Raw genomic sequence first — 15,615 nt, 5'->3', positions numbered from 1 at the left:
GTTGGATGCCTGCAACATCAAAACAAGCGTGTCGTTCCATGCTCTCCAGTGTGTTCCTGCCTGAACTTTCTTCCCTGCAACAATTCCAAACTTTTGGGGAAGCTGGTTTGTTGTGCAAGACCCTTCCTGCATACTAGAATTGCACAACTTGGATTGGCCAGTGTGTAATTGAATCCTGCCCATAACTAGTGACCATTCCCCTTAGTCTTCCTAGCTCAGCTTTGGAAGTGGCTGTGACTACAAGATGTTTGCATTTAGGTCTGCTAGAGCAGGGGGAATTGTGTTGATCTTTATTAAAAGGGGTGCCCAACAGCTCCAATTATATAGCTGGCAAGATGGAGGTCACAAAAAGGAAATCTCGTAGTGTAGAAAGAATAGCCAGATGTGGCTGGGAGGCTAGCAGACCTTGATTCACTGGGGGCTTATTGGGAGGGGAGAGGGAAAGTGGGATGGGCTGTAGCTCAGCAGTAGAGCATCTGATCTGAATGTAGAAGGTCCAGCTTTAGCTTCCTCCATCTCTAGGTAGGGCAAGGAGTGTCCCGTGTTTGAAACTTTGGGGATGCTCAATGGGAGAGCACCTGTTTTGCAAATAGAAGGTCTTGACATCCAAGTAAGGCTAGGAAAGACACACATACACACACACCCTCTGGATCTCCAGAGATCTTCTGCCAATCAGCGTAGGCAATACAGAGCTACCTGGACTAAGCAGTGTTTTCCAAACTTGGGTCTCCAGTTGTTTTTGGACTACAACTCCCATCATCTCTAGCTAGCAAGGATGATGGGAATTGTAATCCCAAAGCAGCTGGAAACCCTAATTTGGGAACACTGCACTAAGAGTCTGAAGTCTGCACAGTATAAGCCAGCTGCTTCCTAGGTCCGGAGTCTATTTCTATCCTGTCTAGGCGCAAAATGATCCATGCTGGATCCAACCAAAGGCCAGAATCTAGCCCCATATAGAAATGGAAAACCAGAGCATGAGAGCATTGTTTCTCGCCTGGTCTTGCTTCCCAGCAACTGGTGTTCAGAGAAATGATGCTCTCAAACTCTGGTTTTCCATTTCTATAAGGAACTAGAGTGGCCTTTGGTTGGATCCAGCAGAGATCATTTTGCAGGCAGGCAAATGGGAGCTGATTGAGGGCAGATCGAGGCTGCTGGGACAGTGACCCATTCACTCTTAAAGGGCCGGCCTCCTTTGAGTAGCAGCTGGGGAACTCAGAACTACAGTTCAGAAAGGTTGGGCAAAGCCAGTGTGCATTTCTGCCCACACCATATTGCAACCTGCTTTGAAACTCGTTTCAAAAGCCACTTGCCACACAGCACTGTGGGGAAGGGGTCAGGCAAGTCGATCAGTGTTGCCCGACCCCCTGATAACAGCTAGACGCACTATTCCTTGCCTCCCACCCAGCAAATTAAAACTGCAACCCTCACCCACACTGACCGCCCATGCATCCTTTGGCCTCGCTGAATGCCAGATGTCTTGATGCAGGCTTGGGAGCAATGGCAAGGGGGTGGTGGGGGTGGAATGGAGTATCCTGGGAGGGGGCTGCAACATTTCATTGGGGCCCCCGCTTGCCAACCAATCTTTCTCAAGCCGCACCCTTTGGAGACGTGCAGCCTGCAGCAATTCAATCTCACACGGTGACGCCTCTTTGCTTGTCTTTTCTCACAACCTTTATTTCCCTCCCTTCTGCACAATCTCTTAAGAGAGCCTGGATGGTGCCCGTCTTCAGACAGGAGCCGTTTCTGTCGTGGTTTTGGGGCTGGGTGGATGTTCAAGAGGGGGCCCTGCAGCGACAGCCATTCCAGACGGGTCCCGATCTACTTGGCTGGTGACCTATACCGCAGGGGGTTTGGACTAGGTGCCCCTCAGGGGTCCCTTCCAAGTCTCCAGTTCTACGATCGACATCGCTTCAGGGTGGGGAGGGGAGAGAGACGTGGGGATCGCCGGCAAGACGAAAGCAGCAGGAAAGGTGAAATATATAATATTATATATATATATATATAGGTATGTATATCTACACAGATATATGCAATATACAAATGAGAACCATAGTTTGGCCGACAGTGTGTGTGTGTTACGCGATCGTGGAAAGCAGCAAGCACAAGCGGTTTAACGTGTGATTCGGGGGGGTGGGGGTGGGAAGAGCAGAAGGTCAGTTGGCCAAGTCAGGCGAGAGGCAGGAGAAGAGTTCGAAAGAAGGAAATGGTGAGACGGTGGGAGCCCTGACAACCCCCTGCGGCAGAATTTGCACCCACAGCCAGAGGGGAGGGCGTGAGAACAGAGACGTTGGTTTGGGGCTCATGAGGATAACTGAGGTGCAATCTGGAGCGGGGGGAAAGTAGGCACCCTCAGCTTCTTAGTGTCCATGTCATTTTGTTGAAATTCCTTCAGCGGTGCGTTTATAAAGTGTGTTTTTGTGTAGGCAGGAGTGGGGTGATCCTTTGGTGTGACCACTTCCCCCCACAACAGCCGCAGCCTTGACATCTCCCTGCGCAGTTCACAGGATGAGAGAGGTGTAGCCGACGGGGACTAGGCCTCGGCGGTCTCCGTGGCAACACTGGATCCAGTCTTCGTCCACCGTGTCTAGGACCCGCAAGACGTCGCCTTTGCGGAAGCTGAGGTGGTTGTCCCGGCTCCCGGCGTGGTCGCAGAGAGCGCGAACGGCCCTGGATGGAGGCAGAGGGACGACACAGACTGAGCGGGGGGCGACACACGGCAAAAACACAGACTGGTCTCCTTTCAAAGTGCACATCCCTTAGGCAGCGCTTCTCAACCCTTGGGTCCCCAGATGATGTTGGACTACAACTCCCATCATCCCTAGCTAGCAAGGCCAGAGCTCAGGGATGATGGGAGTTGTAGTCCAACAACATCTGGGGACCCACAGGTTGAGAACGGCTGCTGGGGAAGGGGCAGGAAACACCACCATTGCATGCAGAAGGTTCAGTCCCCAATGGCACCTCCGGATAGGCCTGCCTGAATCTCTGAAATGTCACTGCCAGCCCGTGTAGCCAATAATAATAATATATTATTTATTCCACAGCCACTCTGGGCGGCTTCCAGCAAAACACTAAAATACAATAGGATAGCTGCTTATTTCCTTCACATCTGAAGGGAGGGCGTTCCACAGGGCGGGCGCCACTACCGAGAAGGCCCTGTGCCTGGTTCCCTGTAACTTGACTTCTCGTAGCGAGGGAACTGCCAGAAGGCCCTCGGTGCTGGACCTCAGTGTCCGGGCAAAACGATGGGGGTTGAAACGCTGCTTCAGGTATACTGGATGAGGCCATGGTCTGATTAGATATGCATCAAGCTTCCTGTAAGTACCGTTGCTTCAAATACCCAAGAAGGCCGCTCAGAAGAATTGGCAGATTCAGGGAATCTAGAGTTGGAAGGGACCCCGAGGGTCATCCAGTCCAACCCCTGCAATGCAGGAAACCTTTGCCCAACGTGGGGCTCACGACCCTGAGGTCAAGAGTCTCATGCTCTACCACGCCAAAGTCTTTGCAGAAGTACTAAGAAATGTTTAGGAAAGGAAAGTAAAATCCTAAGGGGGACACATCTCCCTCTTCCGAGCCCAAGGAGTACTGAGCATGCTCAGTGGGCACAGAATACGGACTGAGGGGGGGGGGGAACTGGTGGAAAACCCAGAGCGGGAGGGGTAATAGAGTGGCGGGCCTGAAACCCCCAGCAGAAGCACTTCACGCTGCAACACTTTGTTGCAGCCCTGGGCACGGAGAGAGGGTGGCTCACCTGTATGGCTGTTGTGGGCTTGGTGGGACATCTTCCCATGATTCCTCTGGCCAGCTCTTCTCGGCTGGTGCCCCCTTCATCACCAGAGCCAGGATGTTCATGGTGGGCGGCAACCAGCTTGACGGGCGCCTGCTTGGATAGGAAAGAGAATATACCTGACCCACGAGAAAAACTCACTTTTTTGCCATTGGGGGTGCAATTTTAATTAGAGACATTTAGGAAATACTGCCTGAAAGTTTGGCACTTGGTTGGAGTATTAGGCAGGGGACAGTCCTAACTTTTGAGTCTGGAAGGCCTGGGTTCAAATCCCAGTTTTTCAGGCAGAGCTGCGTCTTTGTCCCTTCTGGCAAACCAGGAGTTCGCTGGGAAAAATTAGGGAGAACCACGCTGCCTTCAGGACACAAGTCTGTCTTACTTGGCTAATTCTGACTGCTGGCAAGGACCAAGTTCACAAGCGGGAGATGGCAAGAATAACTTGCCTTATATATTTCCTAGGGAGCTGCTACTTCTGACCAGATGGCTTTAAACTCAGGGGCAGAGAAGCTTTTTCCAGCTTGAGGGCCACATTCCCTTCTGAGGGCAACCTTCCGGGGGCCGCATGAAAGTAGTGAGTAGGGCCAGTGGCAAAGGTGGGCGGAGAAACTGATGTAAATATTTCCTTTGTACGGGAGGTTAGTTCTCAAGGGATCGGAGTCCCAATTTCAGAAAAGGGAAGGTTGACAGCTATGGCCTTCAGGTCCCATTCCCCCCCCCCCCCCGGCCATCCGCTTACCTGGATTTCGACAGGTGAGAATCGGCCTCGTTGGTGCATCCTGGAGCGGCTGCTCCGAAGAGCCACCCTAGCCAGTTTCCCTTTGCAGTTCCAGCGCCGCCAAGCTTTTCGGCTGCCTCCTGGGCATCAGGTAAGCAATTGGCCTCTGGCTTCCCTGCAGCTTCCCCTACAGGTGAGCTACCTTCTTCGCAGGCAGTGGGTGCCTGCCTTGGGGTCTCCACTGAGCTGCTTCCTCTGGGGCTGGGCGCTTGGGGCAGCACGTCGGGGCTTATGCTAGCTTCTCCAGCCCCGCTGCGGGCCGCCTCCACAGCTTCTCCCAGAGCCGCCCTCAGCTTGGTCCAGTGGGTGTGAGGGAAGCCCTCCTGCTTTGGGGGCTCGACGTAGACCCCCGAAGCCCGGCTCAGCTGCTCCCACCAGCTCTGCTGCTTCTCGTCGCTCTCCTGGTAGCTCCCTTCAGCCCCCGCCTCTGCCTCGGGGGCTCCCTCGCCGCCTCGGAAGGTGTGGCTCAGCCGGTCGCCCCATCGCAGGAGTCTCTGGTGCAAAGGCGGCCCGGCCTGGGGCTCGTGGAGCGGGCTGGATTGGGCCACGGGCCCTTCCGCCAGGCCGGCGAGAGGAGGCGGGCGTTTGGGCAAAGCGACTCGGCTCCCTCCACGAGCCTTCTGGGAACCGGCCAGCAGCTCGGTCGGTGGGGTGGGACGCCGGGGTGGCGGCCGGACGTCGAGGGGCAGGTGCTGGTGCTCGAAGAGGAGGTCCAGCTGGAAGGTCAGCATGGAGAGTGGTTGGAGCAGCAGGAGGAGTTCGTCGGCCCAGCGGTGGCAGAAGCCTTGGCTGAGTACCAGGAAGGCGGTAGGCAAGTACAGCGCCGAGATCAGCTCTGTGGGGTCGGGAGACGGCATGAACAGGTCAGAAACGCATCCTTCTAAGTCAACCTTGTTGTTGGACTACAACTCCCAGCATCCCCGGCTACCAGGACCAGTGGTCAGGGATGATGGGAGCCCAGTTTCAGAAGGGCTGGCCATGCAGGGAGTTGGACTAGGTAATTCTTGGGGTCCCTTCCAAATGTACAATTCTGTGATTTTCCAGGAGCACAGGGTGGGGGTGAAAGTAGAGGGTGTGACACCAGGGAGCAGAATTAATCTTCCATTTTCACTTTTTAAAAGAACCATCACCACCAAATTTCTAATTCTTGTGTATTTAAAAAAAACCACAAGTGAACCTAAAAATTTTAAAGATATAAACTAAAACCAGCATTCCCTCTCCTTGCCCCCTGCAGTTCCAAATATAAAAGCTTATATTCAAATACGTCCCTGGGTTGAGATTCCTGCATTGCCAGGGGGGGTTGGACTAGATGACCCGCAGGGTCCCTTCCAACTCTATGATTCTATCGTAGGCGTGCTTAAACAAAAAAGGGTTTTAGCAGGCACCGAAAAGAGTAATGCACAGGCACTTGCCCAATATCAGTACGTCGTGGAGGTGCTAATAAAAAATGTGGGGTGCCCCGAATTTACCTGAGTTCCGCTGCAGGTTGGCAAACCACTGCTCCAACTGCTTCATGCTACGGAGATAAGACAGATGAGATAAAACTTTATTCGCATTAGCCAATGGCCATAGCAACAGTAAAACATTACAGTATACGCAGAAAAGGAAATTTGATATAAGAGCACAATTTAAAGTCCTGAATCAGCAGTCAGTTAGTGGCCCTTATTCTGATTGCCCCAGCTATGAACCTAGCAACCTTTGCTGTTATCTGCTCATTTTTGATCTGATAGAAGAAAGGACATTGTGGCAGTGGTTGAGCGCCCTGGGATGGTTAGTACGAGTGGGGTGGTGATCTCGTTCCTGAGGTCTTTTAGAGAGTACAGGACAGGAGGACGTGTGCCGCTGTTTCGGTGCTACCATCTCCACAGGGGCAAAGGAGTTTCTCAGGCGGAATCTTTGGAAATCCACCCTCAAGTACCGCAGATGGCAAAACATGCAGTCTTGCAAGTGTAAAAGCACGTCTGTATTTTGGGATAATAAGTTTGTGCAGATATGGGGCCAGAGAATCAAAATGGAGAGGTGGAAAATGAACATACCAAGGGCAGAATGTCCTTATAGTGGCCAGGTTGTTCTGATGCACGATATCTTTTAGACGTTGACCAATTAGCCTGCTTGCTTTATTAGGGCCCATAGTGAGTTGTGGGGATAGGCCACAAGAGTGAAGTTTTTGATAGACAGTTTTAAGCCAGGCACTTTTATGGGAGTCTTGAAGTACTAGGGATAGTAAACTGGGGGGATTTGAGTTTAGGCGGAGCCAGAAGTTAAGAGTTATTTGCCAAGTCCGTACTTCTACTGAAGGGAGACTTGCCTCCAGTCTCAATGATGCGTTTGGGACATCATGCTATAGAGGAACAGGACAAGACAAAAGGGTTTTAGCATCGAACGTAGCAATACAGAAAGCTGCCTTGTAGAATCAGACCTTTGGGTCTACATGGCTGAATATTGACCGGCAGCAGCTGTCCAGGGTTTCGGGTAGGGACCCTTCCCCCCCCACACACGGAGGTTGCAATGGTTGAAGCTGAGACCTCTGGGCATGCAAAGGAAATGCTCCCTCACTGCACTATGGGCCTTGGCCCTAAAAAGAAAGCAAGGCCCTAGTCCTCATGGATTTGAGTAAAGGGCTGATTTAAGTTGCCTTGCAGGACGAATCCGCTTGCTGGACAAATTCAGAGGCTGTTAAATATAAATGAAGGATTGACACTGGAATGTTTCGTTGGGATTACCTGGATGAATTAAGGAATGCAGCACAATGTGAGATCATCATTCCCCGAACTTCAGAGCATGGGGAGTCAACCAAAGATTTATAAAAAAGTAAAGGTAAAGGGACCTGACCATTAGGTCCAATCACGGACAACTCTGGGGTTGCGGCGCTCATCTCACTTTATTGGCCGAGGAACCGGCGTACAGCTTCCGGGTCATGTGGCCAGCATGACTAAGCTGCTTCTGGCCGGAGTGGTACCTATTTATCTACTTGCACTTTGAAGTGCTTTTGAACTGCTAGGTTGGCAGGAGCCGGGACTTAGCAATGGGAGCTCACCCTGTTGCAGGGATTCGAACTGCCGACCTTCTGATCGGCAAGTCCTAGGCTCACAGCGCCACCCGCATTATAATTTGGCATAAAATTTGGAGTGTTTGATTGCATTATAATATGGAATGTTTTCAAAGTGGCTTTTATTGGATTGTTAAAATGGAAAACTTAAAAACCTATTTTTTTAGAATAATATTTATTAAGTTGCCTTGCACGTGTGATATCCTTCGTCAGTATTGTCCACACTGACTGGCAGCAGCTCTCCAGGGTTTTCAGGCAGGGGACATTCCCAGCCCGACCTGGAGATGCCATTGGGGATCGAACCGGAAACCTCCTGCATGTAAGGCAGATGAGCTACAGCCTCCCCCCCGCCCACAATGTCTTCTACTCACTTCAGGAGGCCCAGGATGAAAGCGTGGAAGCGCTGCTGGTTGCTGCGAAGGGGAGCCAAGCGCGATACCCGCCAGTACAAAGCGTTCAGCGACCGAGCGTGGGGGCCTGGGCAAGAAGCACATGGACAAACACCAGCAGATGCCTTCACTTAGTGCCACATCCCAGCTCCCCGCCCCTGCCCCAAAAGCCCCACAGGAATGAATGAGCAAGTCACGACTGCCCCAAATACAAGAGCTCACGAAATCCTTACGGACCAGGCGTGCGCCTAGCCAGAAAGAGCCTGCCTCAATCTCCCATTTCTATTATTTCGCTGGTTCTCGAAGACACAGCCTGTGTAGACAAGCGTGCATGCGCGCACACCCACCCCCCCAATCTCCTGACACGAACCTCCTGCTTTCACTGTTTTAATTGCAGGGCGCTTTGTTCTATTTATTTAAAAGCATTTCTCCGCCGCTTGACGTCTCGGAAAACATCTGAGCGGTGTGCAGCTTGAAAGAAACGCACGGCACAGCGTGGAAACAAGAATGCCACCCGGAAAAACCAGGAAAGCAGCTGTATAAAAACACATAAAAATAAATGAATAAGGAAGTACCGTATTTTTCGCTCTATAAGATGCACTTTTTCCCCTTCAAAAATTAAGGGGAAATGTGTGTGCGTCTTATGAAGCGAATGCAGGTTCCTTGGCTTCAGCGGTAGCAACGCGAAGCCTCCGAAGCACAGAGGAAGAGCTCCCCCCGCACTCCGGAGGCTTCGTGTTGCTTTCGCTGCTTTCCACAAGCCTTTGGAGCGCAGCAGGAGTTCACGCTACGCTCCTGCCGCTTTGCTGAAGGGGAGCTGAGCAGAGAGGGGAAAATTTTTTTCCCCCTGTTCTCCCCCTCCTATGGTCCGGTGCGTCCTATAGAGCGAAAAATACAGTAAAACCTAAATTTCAGAAGATTCAAATGTGTACAAAGTGTAAGCTTTATGGACGTTAAGGCTGCTTAGGTGGGGTGGTTGAACTTCAGTGTGCAACATCACTTTTCATCCCGTCCCCTGGGCCAGAAGAACCCATTCATTCATTCATTCATTCCTTAAAATTCTTACAACACATTCATTCATTCCTTTCTATGTTGCTTTTCACTCCCACGAGTCACAGACCGGATCACAAACAAGGTATAACAGTAGCATAATAGAACATCACAATTACAACATAAATCGTCTAGAACAATTAATGAATCATTTGTAAAACGATAGCTCAGTTGGTTAGAGCGTGGTGCTGCTAATGGCAAGGTTGCAGGTTCCATCCCCATAAAGGGCAGCTGCATATTCCTGCATTGCAGGGAGTTGGACTAGATGATCCTCAGGGTCCCTTCCAACTCTACATATCAGCAATTAAACAATCACCTTCTATAAATGGCTAAATGAAAGAACTGAAAAGATCCACGAGACGGTCACCTCCAGACTGGATTATTGTAACTCACTCTATGTGGGGCTGCCCTTGAGACTGACCCAGAAACTCCAGCGGGTGCAGAATGCCGCGGCGAAACTCCTTATGTGGTCCTTGCTGCAGGATCACATTCATCCGGTGCTATACCAGTTGCACTAGCTCCCAGTGGAGTACAGGATCAGGTTTAAGGTGCTGGTTTTAACCTTTAAAGCCCTATACGGCCTAGGACCCTCGTACCTACGGGACCGCCTCTCCTGGTATGTCCCATGGAGGACCTTACAGTCTTCAAATAAAAACATATTGGAGGTCCGAGGCCACAGGGAGGTTAGGCTGGCTTCGACCAAAGCCAGGGCTTTTTCGGCTGTGGCCCCGATCTGGTGGAACGCTCTGTCACAAGAGAGTAGGGCCCTGCGGGACTTGACATCTTTCCGCAGGGCCTGCAAGACAGAGCTGTTCCACCAGGCCTTTGGCCAGGGCTCAGTCTGACCCCCTCCTTTGGTAATCCTCACAGAACTCTAGCCCAATGGTTGCCAAGAATTTGATTTTGAATTGATTTTAAAATGAATTGATTTTAGAATGTTGTGTTACTTTTATTGTTGTTAGCCGCTCTGAGCCTGGCTTCGGATGGGGAGGGCGGTATAGACATATATTATTATTATTATTATTATTATTATTATTATTATTAGCTAAATGGCACAACCACAGCAAAAGCACTACTAAAGCACTCTGAATCCACAAAACAATATTAGCAACATTAGAGTACTAACAACCAACCAATTACACAAAATAAGCAGATTTATCCTACCGGCTTTAACCAGGAAGCTCTGCAAAATGTGGCCATTTGGGGTGCAGAATCAAGATTTTTGAAAAGGAAAACTACCACCAAACAAACCCACCTTCTGCCTATCTGACATCTCCTTCCTACCTGGCTTGGCTGAGGCTTCCACAACGCTCCACGGGGAACTCGGTCTCTGGCCCGTGATGACATCTTTCTGAAAGGGCTTCAGGCCGTCGCCCACCAGGGCTCGCAGGGCCGGGCACAGAGTGGTCAGGACCACGTAGCCGATGTCTGGGCTGAGGCGGCTGTCTCCCAGCTGGGTCTGCGCAGGAGGGAAAAGGCTGGGTGTCAACTGCTGGCAGGCTGGGGAGGGAAAACAACCAACGCCGCCCCCCTTCCTTTGCGAATTGGTAATCAGCGCTTTCTAATTAGCCTCCCTGCACCCACTCGACCCTCGTAAGCGCAGAGGGCTGCTCCTTTTGCAAGCTCCTTGCCAGGAAGCCTTTCATACGCCCCCCCCCCAAACACCCACTTTTTATCTCTATCTTTTTAAATATATATTTTTATTAGTTTTTTAACATATCCTTCCCAACAATCATTTAACATATTTTCTTATCTTATACAATGTTTTGGACTTCCATTGGCCACCTCTGAAGATTTTTCAATCTTTATCACTTTGTCTACATTTCTTAATTTCTCTATTACTTTTAATCATCCTTAACTAATACATTGGTACCTCGGGTTAAGTACTTAATTCGTTCCGGAGGTCCGTTCTTAACCTGAAACTGTTCTTAACCTGAAGCACCACTTTAGCTAATGGGGCCTCCTGCTGCCGCCGCGCCACCAGAGCCCGATTTCTGTTCTCATCCTGAAGCAAAGTTCTTAACCTGAAGCACTATTTCTGGGTTAGTGGAGTCTGTAACCTGAAGCGTATGTAACCTGAAGCGTATGTAACCCGAGGTACCACTGTTACTCTCGTCATAGTCTTCATTGCAATATTCCGCACAGCCCTCCTTGCAAATCTTCTTGCAGTCCTACTAGCATAATCTGTTTATTTCAATTGCTTTTCAAATAGTTCAAGTATTTACTCCAGTCCTCTAAGAATCTCTGGTCCCGCAGGTTTCGGATCCTTCCTGTCACCTTATCTAATTCTGCATAGTCCAACACACTTTTGTATCTCTATGTCAGTGTGGCATAGTGGTGAGAGCGCCAGGGACCAGGAGAAACCAGGTGTCATGGACTGGTTGGGGCGCAGAGGAATGGTGGGAGGAACTAGCTGGGAATCCCCCAGGGGAAGAAGGCTCAGAGCCCGGGGAGTGGTGGTGGGACAGCGATGAGTGGTCAGAAGGAGAACAGGGAGGTGTTGGAAACTGAAGAGGCAACAGGGCTTAGTGAGCGGGGAGAGTCTGTGGCAGAAGGAAGCCCAGAATCAGAGGCAGAAGGGGTGGAGGTAGAGACCAAGGAACAGAGAGGTTCTGGCTGGCGAAGAGTCACGGGTGTCTCTCCCTCCTGCTGCGATAAGCTCCCCTCCACCCCCACCCCCGGTCTCCCAAAACTAGGCAAGACACCAGGAAGAGGGACAAGGAGAAATTAGCATCATGCAGGTACAGTCTCAGATTGCTTGGGGGAAAACCTTGGAGAGGAAGGTACTTAGACAGCAGCAGGAAGACAAGCACCTTCAGTCACATGCACTATTACGTTGTCGTCTTTATGAGGATATATGTTTGACTTTTATCACACCTGTTTTGCAAAAGTCCAGGAAAGAATCGGAATACCATAGTTTAAAACTACTGCTAGAAGACAAGAATCCCAAGACTACATTAAATGTAGCTAAATTCTGTGCGTCTGCAATCAACCGCAGGAAGCAAGTGGTATCCCATAATGTTCAAAACCCTAAATGTTAATCACAGGGGACACGCTAACAATTAATTTTAATTTTTATATTTAAAGCCTTGTTATATTCATATTGTCCCTTGTATTTCTGATATTTTTTATGATCTGTGATATTGTGTGTGTTGATGCTGGTCTGTGACCGTATTAATAAATTCATTCATTCATTCATTCATTCACCTTCAGTCTCTGCAACTGCTCCATGGGGGCAAGGCCTGCTGGAGATGTCGCTGTCCACATTAGGCCTGACACCCCTATGTAGATTGTGTTTTTGCTAATACACATTTAACTCCAACTAGCTCAGTGCGATTTGCTGCTGGCTCGCTCCTGACACAGGGGTTCAAATCCCCACTCTGCTGCCAGCTCACCTTGGGGCAGTCGCTGCCTCTTAGCCTACCTCACAGGGTTGTTGTGGGGGTGAATTGAAGGGGGGGGGAGAGAACCACTATGCCACTTTGAACTCTTCGGAGGAAAGAGTGGGGTAATAAATGCAGGGTGTGTCTCTCTTCCCCTGCAGAATCTGAACCCGCAACCAGCTGCAAGGCTAAATTAGGGTACTGGCAGAGGAGCAAGAGCCCTATCTATGCTGCCTTTAGCTTATTGGAGGAAAGGGGGGGATATAAAATTAGTGGAAGCTGGTTTGTTAGGGCAAATGGTTTTTTTTATAATATTTATTAAGGGTTTTTTGATTACAATATAAAAAAGCAAGCAAGAATATTACATATCATATTTTCTTATCTCCTTTGGACTTCCTCACATCTCCCGCTCCTGCGTTCCAAATTATAAAAATTAAACCAGCAATTTATCACCTTATCTCCATCCTTACTATCTAATTTTCCAATGTTATATCTTAAATTTTAGATACGTTTATTTCACTCCTTAAAACATTAAACTTAGCCTAATAATTATCTAAAAATTTGTTTTTTCTTAAATTTGACTTATCTTCCTAGTTCACTTCGTCTGTTTCAATGGTGCCAGGTTGTTTATAATCAAGCATCCTGCTTAACATTCATACAATTTACAATATTTTTGCAAGTAAATCTTAAATTTTTTCCAGTCTTCTTCTACCGTCTCCTCTCCCAGGTCTTGGTTTGTTAGGGCAAATGGGGCAGCGGCCAACCAACGCTCGGTCTGCGTTCAGCCAGCCCCCACCTTCCTGCCCTCTTTTCTTACAGCCAGTTCAAGGGGTCGCCCCTGCTCTCAGCTTCCTCCTCTTGAGTCTCAGTGTTGCCCATACAGAAATCAGCTGGGGGTGGGGAGAAAGATGGGGGGGGGGGAGCAACAAGGATGGGGACTGCCCATCCCATCATTGGTTCTGATGCCACCTGGGCTCCCTGCCTTCTGCCCCACCACCCGCAATGGGGCACCAGCTGCCGGCTGCATAAAATGTAACGTCAAAACAAACCTTCTGAACGAGGTTCCGGGCTGTGCTGAAATGAGCGACGATCTTGTCCACGGAGGCACTGACTGCCACGAGCAAAGCTGGGGGGAAACCGAGAGGAGAGAGAGGATTACCGGGGGCGCTGGGGGGCATTGTTTGCTTGCGCTTCGGGGGCTGCCGTCCAGAAGTTTTGATTTTGAATTGATTTTAGAATGAATTGGTTTTAGAATGCATGTCAATTAATGGATTGTGATTTTATGTAAACTGTGTTACTTTTATTGTTGTTAGCTGCTCTGAGCCCTGCTTCGGCTGGGGAGGGCGGGATATAAATAAATTTGTATTATTGTTTTTATTATTATTATTAAGTCCTTTCTGCTTATGATTTGGGCTTATGATGGTATCGGGGCAGTTGCGAGCGATTACAGTGGTACAGTGGTTTTCGAACGTCTCTGTTGACAAACATTTCGGTTTTTGAACACTGTAAACCCAGAAAAAAATGCTTCTGTTTTCAAAAGTGCCTCAGAAGTCGAACCGAAAACACAGCTTCTGTAATGAGTTTTCCGTATTGAGACTTCTGTACAGAGTTTTCAGTTTTCCAAGCGTTTCGGAATGGATTACGTTCAAAAACCGAGGTACCGCTACAGTACACATGTCACAGTTCCTGCTGAAGTGCTAGCACCATCCGGGAGGCTTGCCTGACACCGTCATTATATATCTTTAGATGCCAGGCAAAAATGTTCCTCTATAGCCAAACCTTTGGCTGATAAAATGGTCAGTTTGCTTTTATTATGTATTTTGTGTTCTCGTTTTGTATTTTTATGTTGTGAACTGCCCTGTGGTCTTTGGATAAAGGCTGATATACACATTTAATCAGTGCTTTTTTCTATATATAAAAAAATGTTTAGGTGTACTCTCATTTTCCTACTCATATTGAAATACTGGCCCTTAATGAGGCCAAACCTAGATTCACAAAATGTTTAGGGGTATGCGTACCACTGCGTACACCCAGAAAAAAGCATGGCATTTAATTAATCATCATCATCATCATCTGAGCTATACATTCAAGGTAAAGGTAAAGGGACCCCTGACCATTAGGTCCAGTCATGGCTGACTCTGGGGTTGCAGTGCTCATCTCACTTTATTGGCCGAGGGAGCCGGCGTACAGCTTCCGGGTCATGTGGCCAGCATGACTAAGCCGCTTCTGGCGAACCAGAGCAGCACACGGAAACGCCGTTTACCTTCCCGCCAGAGCAGTACCGATTTATCTACTTGCACTTTGACGTGCTTTCGAACTGCTAGGTTGGCAGGAGCAGGGACCGAGCAACGGGAGCTCACCCCGTTACGGGGATTCAAACCGCCGACCTTCTGATCAGCAAGTCCTAGGCTCTGTGCTTACAAATCAGGAGTGGGAGTCCTTAAGGAGGTTGGATGGCGCCTTGTACACCTCCAGCAACTCCTGCAGCCAAGCTGGTGCCAAACGTATTGTTCTGCTTTCCTTTGGATCACATCAGCGAGGCTGAAAAGGGGCCCAAGGTCCTCCATACACACTGCACCCCAGAAAGGTCACTTTGGTGCCACTAACGGGGCAAAAACAACATGGGAGGCAGCAGTTATGATTTCCCAGACTCTGCAACCACAGCAGGCGCTGCGATTCTCCAGCGGTTTGATGCCACCCCCAGAGGCACACTCCTTTGTCTCTCGAGACAGACAGATGCCAGCAACAAAACATTCAAAGCGCTATTATACCACTCTAAGCAGCCGCGGCTTCCCCCAAGGAATCCTGGGAACTGTAGTTTTTTATGGGTGCTGAAAGTTGTGAGGAGGCCCCCTTTACCCCCCTAGAGCGACAATTCCCAGAGTTTCCTAGGGAAAGGAATTGGTTGTTAAACAACTTGTAGCTCTATGAGGAGAAGGAGGGGGTCTCCTAACCCCTCTCAATGCCTTTAACAAACAGTATCTCCCAGAATTCTTTGGGGGAAGCCATGACTATTTAAAGTGGTATTACTGTGCTTTGAATGTATAGTGCAAATGGGGCCTCACTTTCTTTCTCTTTTAAGTGAAAGCTGGGGATCTGGAAATTAGGTTTAATATGTATGCCCCCCTCTCCATTGGATGCCCATGGGGGTGCCGATGGAAAAGGACCCTCCCTGTCTCTCTTTC

At 49.4% G+C, this 15,615-nt stretch overlaps 1 protein-coding gene and 1 long non-coding RNA gene across 6 annotated transcripts in view; both read right to left on the bottom strand.

Moving 5' to 3' along the window:
• Positions 1-1,648: 1,648 nt before the first annotated feature.
• RUSC1 (RUN and SH3 domain containing 1) overlaps positions 1,649-15,615 on the bottom strand; it is a 35,389-nt gene continuing 21,422 nt past the window's right edge. For 4 of the 5 annotated variants that reach the window (XM_083715516.1, XM_083715519.1, XM_083715520.1 and 1 more), the window contains 7 exons: positions 13,480-13,556; positions 10,332-10,506; positions 7,980-8,085; positions 6,029-6,075; positions 4,521-5,394; positions 3,749-3,880; positions 1,649-2,667 (listed from right to left, as the gene is read on the bottom strand). In XM_083715516.1, coding sequence (XP_083571642.1) covers positions 2,499-2,667; positions 3,749-3,880; positions 4,521-5,394; positions 6,029-6,075; positions 7,980-8,085; positions 10,332-10,506; positions 13,480-13,556 — 1,580 coding nt within the window. In that variant the 3' untranslated portion in view covers positions 1,649-2,498. The remainder of the gene's footprint in view (positions 2,668-3,748; positions 3,881-4,520; positions 5,395-6,028; positions 6,076-7,979; positions 8,086-10,331; positions 10,507-13,479; positions 13,557-15,615) is intronic. The other variant, XM_083715517.1, reaches the window with a different exon arrangement.
• Positions 10,743-12,356, bottom strand: LOC310833586. Its single transcript, XR_014558820.1, has 2 exons — positions 12,255-12,356; positions 10,743-11,860 (listed from the first exon to the last, which is right to left on the bottom strand). It is a non-coding gene; the product is annotated as an uncharacterized lncRNA (long non-coding RNA).

The sequence above is a fragment of the Podarcis gaigeae genome, assembly GCF_964106915.1.
Source record: "Podarcis gaigeae genome assembly, chromosome: 16".
NCBI classification, from domain to species: Eukaryota; Metazoa; Chordata; class Lepidosauria; order Squamata; family Lacertidae; genus Podarcis; species Podarcis gaigeae.
Note: the sequence above shows the minus strand (reverse complement) of the source record. Positions and strands in the feature narration are given on the sequence as shown.